Below are 16,918 nucleotides of genomic sequence, written 5' to 3'. Positions count from 1 at the left end.
GATGCAATTTTATATGTTATATTAAATAGAGAAATCGGACGACAATTTTTTAAGAAACGTAATCTTTGTCACCTTTCGGTATACATGTGATACATCTAATTTATCGGATTTAGAGATTTCTCCTGTAATATATGAGTAATTAATTGAACGCCAAACAAAATCTCCTTTATCAAATCAAAAGAATTAAAAAACGCCGAAGTAAAACCATTTATTCCAGGCGAAGTATCATTTGCCATTCGTTTTAAACTTGCCAAAGCCTCTTCTCGAGAGATGAAACCTCTTAACTATTTTTTGTCGTCTCGGAAAGTTCTGTTACATTTATATCAAGAAACAGGTTATCTTAATTAATTGTGTTAATAATCTTTGCAGAGTATAAGGACTTACAATGGTTCATAGTTCCGCTAAAATAGCTTTTTGTTTATAAATAATTTCACCCGTCTTGTTAAAAAGGGTTGCCATTTTTATAAACGAAATGCCTGTATCTGGTCGGTTTTTCTCCCTCTAATACCCATTTTGCTCGCAATCTTAATAAAGAACCCTCTAACCTTTTTATTCTTATATCTTGCAGTTCTTGTTGCTTATTTAACAAAGTTTTTTTCATTTTCTACATTAGTGCATTGATATAAAACTTTAATAAGTGTTTTCTCATTAATATTGTCCTGTCGTTTTTTAAAGTGGCATATAAAATTTTGTGACCACGAATTTGCATTTACAATGTCTCTAGAAATAACTTAACGTCAATAGAGACATATCTTGATTAGTAACAGAGTCGTTTACAGTTTGAATTTGATCATCTGAGGTATACTGTTGTATAATACGCTGTACGAATTGTTTTATTTGTTTAACATACTCGACATTTTTCAATAGCAAATTATTAAATTTACAACAGGATTTACCTTCATGAAATGCACCCAGTGTTAATGTAAATAACACAATGGAATAATCCAAACGATAATCTGGCAAAATACACGTGTCTGCAATGTGAGATAAAAACATGTCTAAACGAGCTTTTTAAATGGATAACGTTTAAACTATGTATATTTCCTAGATTCTAAATTCTGTTCACGCCAAATATAAATTCTGTTCACGAATTGTGTTCAAAATACTTAAGACTGTGTTCCTCGCCTTCGGATTATTTATGTTTACATAATTGAAACAGTCAATATCTGGATTGAGTACTAAGTTTTAATTACTTGCAATTTAGAATCTTTGTCTGAAAAGTGTGTGTCCTGTAAAAAATAAATATTTAAACTTCTCATCACGAATAAAGACAAATACATCTTTTCTTTTCCGGATGTCCCCAATCACATGTACATTAAAACTAGCTATTGTTATACAATTTGACATTCTAGGTCAGAATCAGATTACCGTTGTATTGTCATGCATAATCGACATTGGTTTGAAATAAGAAAATCATCATATCATAATAGTACCAAATGTAAATCAAATATAATCAATTTTAGAAGACACCTACAGTTTGAGCAAAAAAGTGAAAGATTGAATCATACTTTAAACAATATATAACCCGTTAAGTGAAAATGAAACATTTAGTTTAAGAGAAATTTGATAAAGTTCAAGTTACAACCGTTTTGCAAATAAAATATTTAAAATTTGTAAACTGTTTTTTGTGCAAGAGGAAGTATCTAAAGATACATATGTTTTATACCCAATGCGGGAATTAAAAAGTATAATTTTTTTGTACAAAATGGAACTATCTTAGAATTTGGAATCAATAACCACCAATGTCACCTTGGATGTATCTATTTCCAATGCCACCTCACCAAGTTGAACAAAGTACCGATTTTTAGGCACTGCACTTTTTCTTAATGAGATCTATCATCCTATGAAGTTTCAAGTCCATAGCTTTTATACATTAGGAGAAATGGCCCGGACAAAAATAAAGCATGAAAATTAACAAAGGGCAATAACTCAAAAATTAGGAAGTGCAAAGTACCAGTTCTTGTGCACTGCACTTTGGGTCATTATAAGAAGCATGCATACCGACTTTGAAGTCAATTCGACTTATAATGACTGACTTATCATCCGGACAAGCTTAAGGGGACGCCGACAACGACATGGACGCCGACAACGACAACGATGCCAAAAAAAGTAACCCCTATATGTCGCCTTTTCAAGGCGAAACAAAAATTACCTTAAACCATACAATTCATTCTCCCACCTACGTTCAACAGATTCAAAACTTAATTTATATCAACCAAAGCCAACAGTAGAATTTTCAGAAAAAGTTTCAACTTTTCAGGATCAAAAATCTGGAATGCAACAGCAATTAGCATACGCTCTGCAAGCTTTAAACATAAATACATACATAACTGAAAAAAGACAAATCAAATATAACAATAAAAAGGTACCTATCTACAGGTTGAAATTTTACTATTTTTATAGATTTATATGCAATTTTGAAATCTCTTGACATTGTAATACTTTCATTGTATTTTTTATGCACTTTATTATCATTATTTTCTTTCTGCAATATCAAAATAGTTGTTAATGTTTCTTCATAATATTTTATGTCATTAATTACTATATATACATCTTACGAAGCCCACAGGGCAGATTGCCTTTGTTACAACTGTGTAGCCTCTTTAAATAGAGACGTGAACATGTGTTTTGATTATCTTCTACTGATGAAAATTACAACAAGAACAAGTGACTAAAACCTATAAAAACAGTCATCCAAACAATGCATAATAATACTTGTAAAACTTCATAACTGCTTCATTACTTACAGTTTGTTTATGTCATTCTGATTTTCCTTTGTCTAAATAATGCGCAAAATATCACGACTTTATGGAATCAGACTTGACTATGTGGTACAAAAATCATCTACATGTTTAACAAGAATTTCATTCACATAAAAAGTTTTTTTCATAAAATATCATTAGTTTAAAAACAAGAGGGCCATGATGGCCCTGAAATCGCTCGCCTTTATATACGCCCCTGGACCAAGGCCAAATCAGGGGCTTTTATTTGAACAAACTTGGTAGACACTCATTAGAAGACGTTTCATGATAAATATCTAAGCTTTAGCTCTTTGGGGTTTTTATAAGAGAATTTTTTAAGTTTTTGCTATATACATATAGGGAAAAACAATGACTCCCCCTGGGAGAGGCCAATTTTGACCCCAGGTCTTTTATTTGAACAAACTTGGTGGACATTCACTACAAGAAATTTCATGCTAAGTATCTAAGTCCGAGCTCTTTGATTTTATAAGAAGATTTTTTAAGTTTTTACTATACACATATTACCGCTAGGGCGGTGCCAATTTTAACCCAAGGGCCCTTATTTGAACAACTTGGTAGACACCCATAAGAAGATGTTTCATGGTAAATATCTTAGCGCTAGCTCTTTGGGAATTTTAAAAGAAGATAAGGTACTTATTTCAAAATTTAATTGAATTCCAATGTACCTTCTCATTGTCAGTGTTGATTTCAAATTTTTGTATTTTACTGGATATATTCTTTAAATCAATGTTATCTTGTGGCATCATTTCTGTGACACTTTCTGGCTGTCCGTATTACTGCAGCCCACTGCCTGTTCTATAAACATATGACGATTTGCTGACTCAGATGAACAGATGAATGATTAGAGTTCCCTTCGTTTTGGGTATGACCTTTTTAAGGTACTTATTTACATGTTCTATTGATTCCAATCTATATTTTGACAAGGAATACCATAACATGCTAAAGAAACAATTTTTATTTTGGAGGACACAGTTATCACTGTAGAAAACAAAATTCTTTGTACCTGGCTTTACTTTGTAAAAGTCCATGAACGCAAGATAATACTTCACAAGCTCTACTTTTGCCTATATTCTCATTCCATTGGTAGCTAAACCAATCATATGAACCAATGTCATATATGGGGAAGTTAAATGAATTGAGCCTCTTCTCATAAAAAAAGACACGATTTAAATCCATGTGGAGTTATCAGAATTAGCTAAAGATCAAAACAACAGACCAATAAATTTTGTTCAATTTTATATCTATGTTTATCCGTTTCTTTATTCTCTCTTACATTCAAATGTTTTGTTTTTCAGATGTATTTTATAAGAAAATTCAAGATTTCTTTTTTCATTTACTGAAGCATTACAATATAACTTGCAGAAGTCACATTGGTCTTTGTTTGGACGATGAAATGATAAGATAAATTTTGTATGAACAATAAATCTGTACTTGCCTTCTAATACAGGCTCATCTCTATTAGACAATCATTCTTATACAGTCTGTTCAATTTTGATATATTCAGTCCCGATGATAGATAACTTTTTATATCTGCTATACAATAATAACTTTCTACAGTGATAAATGATTTAATAAGGGGAGAGACCTTTTCAATCATTTCTCGACAGGATGTCGACCACGTTGGTCATATTCACAATAACCAATGTTGTTAAGTTTCTTGTGATGTTGACACCATCTTGTCAGATATACTTTATGCTTTAAATGGAAATTATTACATACTTTAACCTTTTGGTATTTATCTGAACATGGCATATACCGGAAAATTGTAGCATTTCTCCTACTGGTCTTAAATTTCTTCGATTTTTTACTGTGTAATGGGACATAAATTGCCTCTGCTTATTAACACAACTCAGTTTCCAAAAAGAATTAAAAATATTTTCTCTGTCTTTGTCATAAACATTTTCATTACATTTAAATCTGCATGCTTAACGACAACCTTCTTTCAGAACTCTTGATGACCAAGCCCTACTTCCTGTACTAACATAACTTTTATTTACCTGAATTTCTTCTAGCCCTTTCTACACTCCTCTTTCATTTACTTGAATCTTTTTTTTCTCTTTCTACTTCTATTTACCCCCATTACAGCATTTGAATCTTCACCAGTATCATCAATGGAATCTTTGTTACTGCAGGAATCACCAGTATCATCAATGGAATCTTTGTTACTGCAGGATTCACCAGTATCATCAATGGAATCTTTGTTACTTCAGGAATCACCAGTATCATCAATGGAATCTTTGTTACTTCAGGAATCACAAGTATCATCAATGGAATCTTTGTTACTTCAGGAATGACATGTATCATCAATGGAATCTTTGTTACTTCAGGAATCACCAGTATCATCAATGGAATCTTTGTTACTTCAGGAATCACCAGTATCATCAATGGAATCTTTGTTACTGCAGGATTAACCAGCATCATAAATGGAATCTTTGTTACTGCAGGATTCACCAGTATCATCAATGGAATCTTTGTTACTTCAGGAATCACCAGTATCATCAATGGAATCTTTGTTACTTCAGGAATCACAAGTATCATCAATGGAATCTTTGTTACTTCAGGAATCACAAGTATCATCAATGGAATCTTTGTTACTTCAGGAATCACAAGTATCATCAATGGAATCTTTGTTACTGCAGGAATCACCAGTATCATCAATGGAATCTTTGTTACTGCAGGAATCACAAGTATCATCAATGGAATCTTTGTTACTGCAGGAATCACCAGTATCATCAATGGAATATTTGTTACTGCAGGAATCACAAGTATCATCAATGGAATCTTTGTTACTGCAGGAATCACAAGTATCATCAATGGAATCTTTGTTACTGCAGGAATCACCAGTATCATCAATGGAATCTTTGTTACTGCAGGAATCACCAGTATCATCAATGGAATCTTTGTTACTGCAGGATTAACCAGTATCATCAATGGAATTTTTGTTACTTCAGGAATCACCAGTATCATCAATGGATTCTTTGTTACTGCAGGAATCACCAGTATCATCAATGGAATCTTTGTTACTTCAGGAATCACCAGTATCATCAATGGAATCTTTGTTACTGCAGGAATCACAAGTATCATCAATGGAATCTTTGTTACTGCAGGAATCACAAGTATCAACAATGGAATCTTTGTTACTGCATGAATCACCAGTATCATCAATGGAATCTTTGTTACTGCAGGAATCACAAGTATCATCAATGGAATCTTTGTTACTGCAGGAATCACCAGTATCATCAATGGAATCTTTGTTACTTCAGGAATCACCAGTATCATCAATGGAATTTTTGTTACTGCAGGAATCGACAGTATCATCAATGGAATCTTTGTTACTGCAGGAATCACCAGTATCATCAATGGAATCTTTGTTACTGCAAGAATCACAAGTATCATCAATGGAATCTTTGTTACTGCAGGAATCACCAGTATCATCAATGGAATCTTTGTTACTGCAGGAATCACCAGTATCATCAATGGAATCTTTGTTACTGCAGGAATCACCAGTATCATCAATGGAATCTTTGTTACTTCAGGAATCACCAGTATCATCAATGGAATCTTTGTTACTGCAGGAATCACCAGTATCATCAATGGAATCTTTGTTACTGCAGGAATCACCAGTATCATCAATGGAATCTTTGTTACTGCAGGATTAACCAGAATCATAAATGGAATCTTTGTTACTGCAGGATTAACCAGTATCATCAATGGAATCTTTGTTACTGCAGGAATCACCAGTATCATCAATGGAATCTTTGTTACTTCAGGAATCACCAGTATCATCAATGGAATCTTTGTTACTGCAGGAATCACAAGTATCATCAATGGAATCTTTGTTACTGCAGAATTCACCAGTATCATCAATGGAATCTTTGTTACTGCAGGATTAACCAGCATCATAAATAGAAATCTTTGTTACTGCAGGATTAATCAGTATCATCAATGGAATCTTTGTTACTGCAGGAATCACCAGTATCATCAATGGAATCTTTGTTACTGCAGGAATCACCAGTATCATCAATGGCACCATTGGTTCTGTTAGAATCACCAGCATCGTCAACAACACAATTACTATACACATAATCATTTTTGCAAGCTTTACAAGAGACATAACAATTATTTTAATAATTGGCATCCTTAAGCTTAGCAGGGGTGTAAATTTTATCCAAGAAAACATTAACTGTGTCATCAAATAAATTGCTGTCAATATTGTTAGGAAAGTTTGCACTGTCATCAAGGTTATCAATACACTGATTTATTTGGCTGCTCAATTATGCTGATGAGCTCAAAATGTCGTATAAGCAATCAAAAGTAGGATATGTACATTACCTTGCTATACACCAAGTGTTATTGAAATATTTCATTCTTTAATCTAGTTATTGACTGAAAACAAACCCAAAAGCAGGCTGATGAGCTGGCAGGCGTGATACACACTACATGGTTTCTGCTCAGTAACTATATAAAGTTTGGTTAAAAGTTGTCGTTGTGATTAAAAGGATATTAGATCAATTATTACATATTGAAAAACAAAGGACCATAATTAGGTCAAAATAATTCATTTAGAAAACCCTGCCAATATGCATGAGGGCACTTAATGGAAAAGCTTCAGTGAAAGTTTTAACAAAATCATTTAGAAATGTAGGAAGAGCTGCGCACAGAAGAAATTGTTCACTGCATTTTCTATACTAGCAAAAAACAAAGGGCCATTATTAGGTAAAAAATTATCCGATCACAAAACGCTGATAATATGCACCAGGGAACTTGATTATAAAGCTTCTGTGAAAAATTGGTCAAAATCCCTTAAGAACTGCAGAACTATTTGCACAGACAAGAAATTGTTTACGCCCACTTGTCCGCCAGCTAATTCGTCCGCCCGTCGATATACCTCAATCTAATAACCATATTTTTCCAGAAAACCTGTTTTATAAAAGATTTTGAACCGATGTTAGAGTGAATGGGCACAGGAAGGGACAACATACTCATGACTGTAGCAATAGCTCAAAATTTTCTTCCTTAAGTCAAGTAAAAACAGCAAATTGCCATTTCCTTTCATTATAAGTTGTTTAAGTTGTTAGTCTAACTTACAATATCTTCATCCCTGAGACGTAATGTGCGACGCATTCTTGGTCTAGATACCCTTGCATACATCCTTCCTCCATTACCTTGAATTGTAACCGAAACAATTGTGTTATATGGAAACGACATTACTGATGTGTAAAAATAAGCCTAATATATAAAATTTGAAATTCTCACATTGATAAAAAAAACCACTTAAAATGACAAAATCTTCAAAAGTCAATGATGAAATCTACTCAGAATTAAAGAAAATCTATACTTATATTTTATAGTTTAAACTTTTGATAATTGCTCTATAGTCTTTTTGTAAATATAAAATAGATATGTTTTGACTTCACACAAAATAGATATGCTATTATGCTTTAAATCGTAGTTCTGTAAGAAAGGACCAGTTTAACTTGACCTGTAAAAAGGAACATAGATTCCCATACATAATTTGTGTGTTCATAATTTAAATAAGACATATTCAGTAAGAATTATAGATTTTAATAAATTTCTGTAATCAAAATTTTTTATTTAAAGATGAGCATCATAAAGTATAAATTAAATCAATGATTTGTGTATGCATTAAACCTTTTCAATAATGTTTTGTATGCATTTATTTTGAAAGAAAACATAAAATAATGAGTTTTAAAATTGAATATTTTGGCTTTAGAAATTATCAAGGTACCATTCCTGTTTATTTACAATGGTTTAAAATCCATCTTGAAATATGACATTTATACACATCTTGTTATGTTTTCCGAAATGCTTTATTTCTATTTAACATGTACGTTACAATAGTAAAACTGATATCTGTAGGAATACAGTGTTATTACAAAAATAAATGCCATCCATTTATTTCTTGTTGAAAATATTTCATCAGAAACTCTGCAACTTCTATTTTTTTAGATTTAAGAATAACACGCTGATAATATTTGACTTTTAATTTTTTCCGGATATATTTTTCTTTATTTCTATATAAACTAAGTGACCCAAAACTATGGTTGGGTAAAATCTTTTACCAAAGGGCCCAAAAGGCATGGTTTGTGTAACTTTCAAAGAGGTCAAGAAGGCAAAGCTACTCGCTTTTCCTCTAGGCATTATAGTTTCAGATAAGAAGAGATGTGTTTCCTATTTAAGACCATATAAATTTCGTGAGCCCTGGGATAGGTCAATTTTTAACTGAAGTTGGGATGATTTAAATAACTTTTAAAGAGGACCACGAGATGATGCAGCATGCAAAATAATCATTACATATTATACATTACGTATTACATTTTCTGAGGATGAAATTTTTAGAGATGTGTTTTCGTAATTCATTTTAGCTTCTGTGACCACATGCAGCAAACTTAAATTATTTTATGAGTTTTGTAAAGATTATTTATATGAAGTTTGGTCAAAATACACCAGTTGGTTATTGTTTTGGAATTTGTAATAACCATAGATGGATGACAGACACATTCATCAGGATCATTACTGTGAAATCTGGCCAAAATCTACTATGTGATTTAGGAGTTATAAAGAAAATAATGGATTAAGATATATGACTGACACAATGTTATCACAAAACCTTATCATCTAACAGTCATGTATTACAGAGAAATGTGCAATTAATACATACCTGTCATATCATTTTCGACTTTCATCCGCTCATCTTGAGGCATGTCTTCATCATTAATATTAGGGCTATGAAATAAAGGTAAAAACATGAAATATTTGGAATCACCTTTATAGCAAAGATTCTTACAAAGTTCAATATAAATTAAATTATCACTGAATAAGATTTAAAAAAAAACAGCAAACACCTGTTATTCCTACAACAGAGGCAACCACAAACGGGTTCCTAACCTCACTTTCTCTTCTTATCAAATGCAAATACATTAAAAGAGGCATTTTAGTCACCATATCTGGATAACTAAATTTGAAAGTTTGGTCCTTTGTAGCAAATTCCAAGAAGTAAGAAGAGGTCATTTGAAGTTTAAAGAAATATTTACTTTAGTTGTTCAACATGTCATGTTATATCAATCACATCTTTGCATAAATTCCTAAATTTTATAGAAACTAGAATTTCACATTTGTCCTTCAGGGTCAATGATTTGAACTTTAAGGGTGACATTGATCTTGAGTTGCATAGCAGCTGCATGGATTTTCCAATCATACTTAACGGAGAGAGATTCTAAAAAGCTTATCAAGCTTCCTACTCAAACAAATTAGTTATGTCTCAATTATCATGTAAATGAAATGTTTAGAAATAAAAAAATATTTCAACTAAATCATGTTTTTAAGATAAACATTTGAGTCAAGTTTGAAGAAAATTTGTCAAAGGGTACAGGACTGATTGGACATGATGACGTCTGACTGACGGAGGGACGGGACTGTCTGACTGACTGACAGACCGATCGACCTACATGTGAGGGGGGGGGCGTAAAGAAAATTTTATTTTGCCTCTTTCATTAAATTTTAAAAATTTTAATTTTAAAATCTTTTGCTTCCAGATAGTAAATGAAAACAAGGGCAACATTGTCGCAATGTACGCACGTCACAGAAGCTTTTGACAGAAATTTGGGCATTATAGATGTGCATATTGGAGATATGCTCTGGGCAATATCTTTATATGCTATCATCTCTAGTGATTTTTTATCTGAACCTTGACCCCTATGTGTGACCTTGACCTAAGCAGCAGGGACATTAATTTTGCGCACGACACTACGCCTGACAATAGTGAACATTTGTGCCAAGTTATATTGAAATTCACCTTTGCATGTAGAAGTTTTGCTCCGGACAAGCATTTTTGAATGACCTCTAAGTGTAACCTTGACCTTTAACCTAGAGGCCTGGTTCATGCGCGCGACACGGCTTCTCATAGTGGTGAACATTGGTAAAAAGTTTCATTAGAATCCTTCCATATGTGTAGGAGAACAAAATCTCTAAATATAATTATCTTTAGTGACCTTGGCAATCATCTATAGTGACCTTGACCTTGCATATATTAATCTAAATTACATGTTTCACACCATTAGTCATGATAATGTCCATTTGTGTTTCAACCCCTCAATAAATGATGACTAAATGGTCCCAAAACACATTTTCATATTTTTATTTGAACTTTGATCCCCATATGTGACTTAATCCTTAGCCGCAGGAACCTAAATTTTGCACGCTACACTTGTCCTCACAATAGTGAACATTTGTGCCAAGTTATATTGAAATACCTCTATGCATGTAGAACTTTTGCTCCGGACAAGCATTTTTCAATGCTCTCTAAGTGTGACCTTGGCCTTTGAACTACAGACCTGGTTCATGCGCGCTACACAGCTGCTTATAGTGGTTAACATTTGCTTGAAGTTTCATTAAAAATCTTCCATGGGTGTAGGAGATATGCTCCGGACAAAAATTGGACGCCGCCCGCCCAGACGCCCACCTGGCGGGCGGCCAGGTGGGAAACTATAATACGATCCGTTTTTCAAAAGGGCGTTTAAAAATGAATAAGATTTTAAAACAATGGTAAATACTGGTATTGTTGAGGTAGATGTGTAATTTCATAATTACTGACCTCTTAAAGCAGCATGCCTCCATATACATGATCATTTTCATGAAATTTTAAAGTAAAATATTGTAAAGTGAACAAAGAAAACTATTTACACATTACATCAGGGTAAATTATCAAAGAAGAGGTCAAAAAAAGCAAACGTAGCCATTACTGTATTTGTAATGCAGTAGACATTTGGTAATAAATACGGCAAAATCAGTCTTTCATCACAACACATAACACGTAAATTATAACTTGAATCTCAGATCTTTCAATCTTTTTTAATCTAAGAGCATATTTCTCAACTTTAATTTTCTTGAACCATTTTGGTTCATATGGAGGCATGCAGTTTTCATTTAATAAAGTTGACAAAATCATCAATAAATTAAGTTTCTTTTTTTTTGCATAATCCTCTGAGCTACTAAAGAGAGTAGCCTGTAGAAAATAAGACAATTTATTCGAAATCATCTCTGTCACATCTCTGACAAAGGGTATACGAGTACAAGGAGCAAGTAATGATAAATCTATTAAATGGACAGGATTTGACTTTGAAGTTTTGAACATGGGTTTTGCACAAAACATATTGTCCACTTATGATGATGATATGCTCCAATTTATTTTATTTTGAAATCCAATCATGCATCCAGAATTCATGAACTGGACACTATCTTCAACAGCACTTTGAGCTATATAAATAAACTCTCAGATCAAATTCTTGAAGTGACCTTTACTTACTTTTGAGCTTTGAATGCGACATACATTCTTATTTATATGGTGATCAAGTATATCAGGTCTTTTTTGAAATCGCATCATGCATAAGAAGTTATGATCAAGATACAAACTTAAACAGTACTTTAGACAATATGAAAATGCACAAAATTGCATAGCTAGAATCATGACTTTGAGGGAGAGACCTTGGTTTTGTGTATGACACATTGTCTTATGATGGTCTCATGCACCAATATATTTTGAATTCCCATAAAGCATGCTTAAGTTATCGACTTGTTACAAACTCCAAATGCACTTAGCATTGTACAATAGAACAAAAATAGTTTCATAAAAATCTATCCAATGTTTTATTGCCCTACCGTGACATTGACTTTTGACCATAGAACCTAGGTCTTGTGTATTTAAAAATCCATCATCCATGAAGAACACATGGTACGTCATATATTAACTACATAGACAAAGGATACACTATATTCCCACATTGTGTCGGGGAATTCAAACATACTTGAATTGGCAAAAAATGCATATGTTCCAAATGTAAATGGTAAAATGGTATTGGAAATGCGATGGAAATGAAATGAAAGAGAATTTAAATTTTCTAGTCATTATCTTTCATTCATATGTTCAAAGACATGATTGAAACGTTTAGTAGAAATTGACGAATAGTTCTTGTTAATTTACTAATAATGTCAAATGCATGTTTTTGTGAGTTTCTTTGTCGATCAAATGCCTCATCTTATCAACATTGTTGTCAATTGTTATATGATCCCATGCTCAATTTTGCCTACATGTATATAGCCTAAAGTTCATTTGTTTCATGTTTGGTGCTTTTTCTATTTTCTGAAATATTTTTCACAAATTGTTTAGACTAATGATATTATTGTGGTTAATACGCTGAACTGTTGATTGGTTTTTTTAATTGTTGCAATATGATGATGACTTTGAAATTTCAAGTTCTTACCTTCGACAACGTTTTCTCTGTACCTAGAAAGAAGAAAGAAACCACATTATTATTAATTAATTTTTAAAATCTCTAGTAACCTTACTTTTTGGCTTTTATCTAAATTCTGACTTCTCCTTGGAATGGACAGTTTATTGCATTTACATCTGCCATCCATTACCAGTCAATATTGTTAACTAAAAATCTAAACCCCTCGCCTTTAAATAATCAATGTTAGAGTGAATGGGCACAGGAAGGGACAATATACTCATGACTGTAGCAATAGCTCAAAATTTTCTTCCTTAAGTCAAGTAAAAACAGCAAATTGCCATTTCCTTTCATTATAAGTTGTTTAAGTTGTTAGTCTAACTTACAATATCTTCATCCCTGAGACGTAATGTGCGACGCATTCTTGGTCTAGATACCCTTGCATACATCCTTCTCCATTACCTTGAATTGTAACCGAAACAATTGTGTTATATGGAAACGACATTACTGATGTGTAAAAATAAGCCTAATATATAAAATTTTGAAAAATTCTCACATTGATAAAAAAAAACCACTTAAAATGACAAAATTCTTCAAAAGTCAATGATGAAATCTACTCAGAATTAAAGAAAATCTATACTTATATTTTATAGTTTAAACTTTTGATAATTGCTCTATAGTCTTTTTGTAAATATAAAATAGATATGTTTTTGACTTCACACAAAATAGATATGCTTATTATGCTTTAAATCGTTAGTTCTTAAAGAAAGGACCAGTTTAACTTGACCTGTAAAAAGGAAACATAGATTCCCATACATAATTTTTGTGTGTTCATTTTTAAATAAGACATATTCAGTAAGAAATTATATTTTAATAAAAATTTCTGTAATCAAAATTTTTTAATTAAAGATTGAGCATCATAAAAGTATAAATTAAATCAACCCCATGATTGTTTTGTATGCATTAAACCTTTTCAATAATGTTTTGTATGCATTTATTTGAAAGAAAAACATAAAATAATGAGTTTTAAAAATTGAATATTTGGCTTTAAAAAATTTATCAAGGTACCATTCCTGTTTATTTACAATGGTTTAAAATCCATCTTGAAATATGACATTTATACACATCTTGTTATGTTTTCCGAAATGCTTTATTTCTATTTAACATGTACGTTACAATAGTAAAACTGATATCTGTAGGAATACAGTGTTATTACAAAAATAAATGCCATCCATTTATTTCTTGTTGAAAATATTTCATCAGAAACTCTGCAACTTCTATTTTTTTAGATTTAAGAATAACACGCTGATAATATTTGACTTTTTAATTTTTTTTCCGGACATATTTTTCTTTATTTCTATATAAACTAAGTGACCAAAACTATGGTTGGGTAAAATCTTTTACCAAAGGGCCCAAAAGGCATGGTTTGTGTAACTTTCAAAGAGGTCAAGAAGGCAAAGCTACTCGCTTTTCCTCTAGGCATTATAGTTTCAGATAAGAAGAGATGTGTTTCCTATTTAAGACCATATAAATTTCGTGAGCCCTGGGATAGGTCAATTTTTAACTGAAGTTGGGATAGTTTAAATAACTTTTAAAGAGGACCACGAGATGATGCAGCATGCAAAATAATCATTACATATTATACATTACGTATTACATTTTCTGAGGAGAAGATTTTTAGAGATGTGTTGTCTTAATTTATTTAAGCTTCTGTGACCACATGCATCAGACTGAAACTAATTTATGAGTTTTGTAAGGATCATTCATATGAAGTTTGGTCAAAATACACCAGTTGATTATTGTTTAGGAAATTGTAATAACGATGAATGGCAGACACATTCATCAGGATCATTACTGTCAAATCTGGTCAAAATCGATTTAGGAGGTATAAAGAAAATTATGGATTACGATGGATGATTGACACATTGTCATCAAAAAAGCTTATCATCTAACAGTCATGTATTACAGAGAAATGTGCAATTAATACATACCTGTCATATCATTTTCGACTTTCATCCGCTCATCTTGAGGCATGTCTTCATCATTAATATTAGGGCTATGAAATAAAGGTAAAAACATGAAATATTTTGGAATCACCTTTTATAGCAAAGATTCTTACAAAGTTCAATATAAATTAAATTATCACTGAATAAGATTTAAAAAAAAACAGCAAACACCTGTTATTCCTACAACAGAGGCAACCACAAACGGGTTCCTAACCTCACTTTCTCTTCTTATCAAATGCAAATACATTAAAAGAGGCATTTTAGTCACCATATCTGGATAACTAAATTTGAAAGTTTGGTCCTTTGTAGCAAATTTCAAGAAGTTAAAAGAGGTCATTTGAAGTTTCAAAAAATGTTTACTTAAGTTGTTCATGGGGTTAAAATATTAATCACATCTTTGCATAAATTCCTAAATTTAACAGCACTAAAATGTTCACATTTGTTCTTCAGGGTCAATGATTATTAAAGGCTAAGGTCATATTGAGATAACATTACATGAAGGTTTTCTTCAAAGTGATATCATTTCAAAATATGAGTCTAATCCATGTAGTGAATAATTTATTTTTTATTTTTAAAAAAGAAAACAATTGAGTTAGGTGTGAGTATATCCATTTGAAAAGTTTAGAATTTAAAGAACTGGCACAAAAAATTTAATTTTTGTACCTAAAAGAGTGACCTTGAACTTGAGTCTGCACAGTGACACCCATGGTTTTCGCACATTACCTTGTCTTGTTAAGTCAAGTTTGAAGAAAATGTCAAAAGAGGTACAGAACTTAAAAAGCAGACACAAAATATTATGATATTTGAACTTTAAGGATGACATTTATCTTGAGTTTGCATAGCAGCTGCATGGATTTTCCAATCATACTTAACGGAGAGAGTTTCTAAAAAGATTATCACCAGCTTCCTACTCAATCAAATTAATAATGTGTCAATTATCATGTAAATGAAATGTTAAGAAATAAAATATTATTTCAACTAAATCATGTTTTTAAGATGAACATTTGAGTTAAGTTTGAAGAAATTTCGTCAAAAGGTACAGGACTGATAGATTGGACATGATGAAGACGGACAGACGGACAGACGGACCGACCGACCGACCGACCGACCGACATGTGAGGGGGGAGTGTAAAGAAAAAAATATTTTGCCACTTTCATTAAATTTTAAAAATTTAAATTTTAAAATCTTTTGCTTCCAGATAGTAAATGAAAACAAGGGCAACCTTGTCGCAATATATGCTCGTCACAGAAGCTTTTGACAGAGATGAGGGCATTATAGATACGTATTTAGGAGATATTATGCTCTGGGCAATATTTGGATATACAAGCATCTCTTGTGATTTTTTTTATCTGAACTTTGACCCCTATGTGTGACCTTGACCTTAGCAGTAGGGACCTAAATTTTGCGCGCGACACTCCGCCTTACAATATAGACATTTGTGTCAAGTTATATTGAAATCCCCCTTTGCATGTAGAAGTTTTGTTCCGGATAAGCATTTTTCTATGACCTCTAAGTCTGACCTTGACCTTTGACCTAGATGCCTGGTTAATGCGCGCGACACAGCTTCTCGTAGTGGTTAACATTTGTATGAAGTTTCATTAGAATCCCTCCATATGTGTAGGAGATATTCTCTAGACAGAATCTCTATATTTTATTATCTTTAGTGACCTTGGCAATCATCTTTAGTGACCTTGACCTTGCATATATTAATATAAATTACATGTTTCACACCAGTAGTCATGATAATGTCCATTTGTGTTTCAACCCCTCAATAAATGATGACAATATGGTCCCAATACACATTTTCATATTTAATCTAAACTTTGACCCCTGTATGTGACCTTATCCTTGGCGGCCGCAGGGGCCTTAATTTTGCACGCGACACTTTGCCTTGAAATACCT

General features: G+C 32.3%; 1 protein-coding gene across 1 annotated transcript in view; it reads right to left on the bottom strand.

The window, feature by feature from the left end:
- LOC132758513 (uncharacterized) overlaps nt 1-7,923 on the bottom strand; it is a 64,691-nt gene extending 56,768 nt beyond the window's left edge. Inside the window, exon 1 of the mRNA XM_060750194.1 lies at nt 7,851-7,923. Within this exon, the coding sequence (XP_060606177.1) occupies nt 7,851-7,913 (63 nt within the window). The 5' untranslated portion in view covers nt 7,914-7,923. The remainder of the gene's footprint in view (nt 1-7,850) is intronic.
- Nucleotides 7,924-16,918: the final 8,995 nt, after the last annotated feature.

Source organism: Ruditapes philippinarum, unplaced genomic scaffold, assembly GCF_026571515.1.
Source record: "Ruditapes philippinarum isolate M1 unplaced genomic scaffold, ASM2657151v2 ctg1414_1_1_1_1, whole genome shotgun sequence".
Classification (NCBI taxonomy): domain Eukaryota; kingdom Metazoa; phylum Mollusca; class Bivalvia; order Venerida; family Veneridae; genus Ruditapes; species Ruditapes philippinarum.
This window is presented reverse-complemented; position numbering and strand designations above follow the sequence as displayed.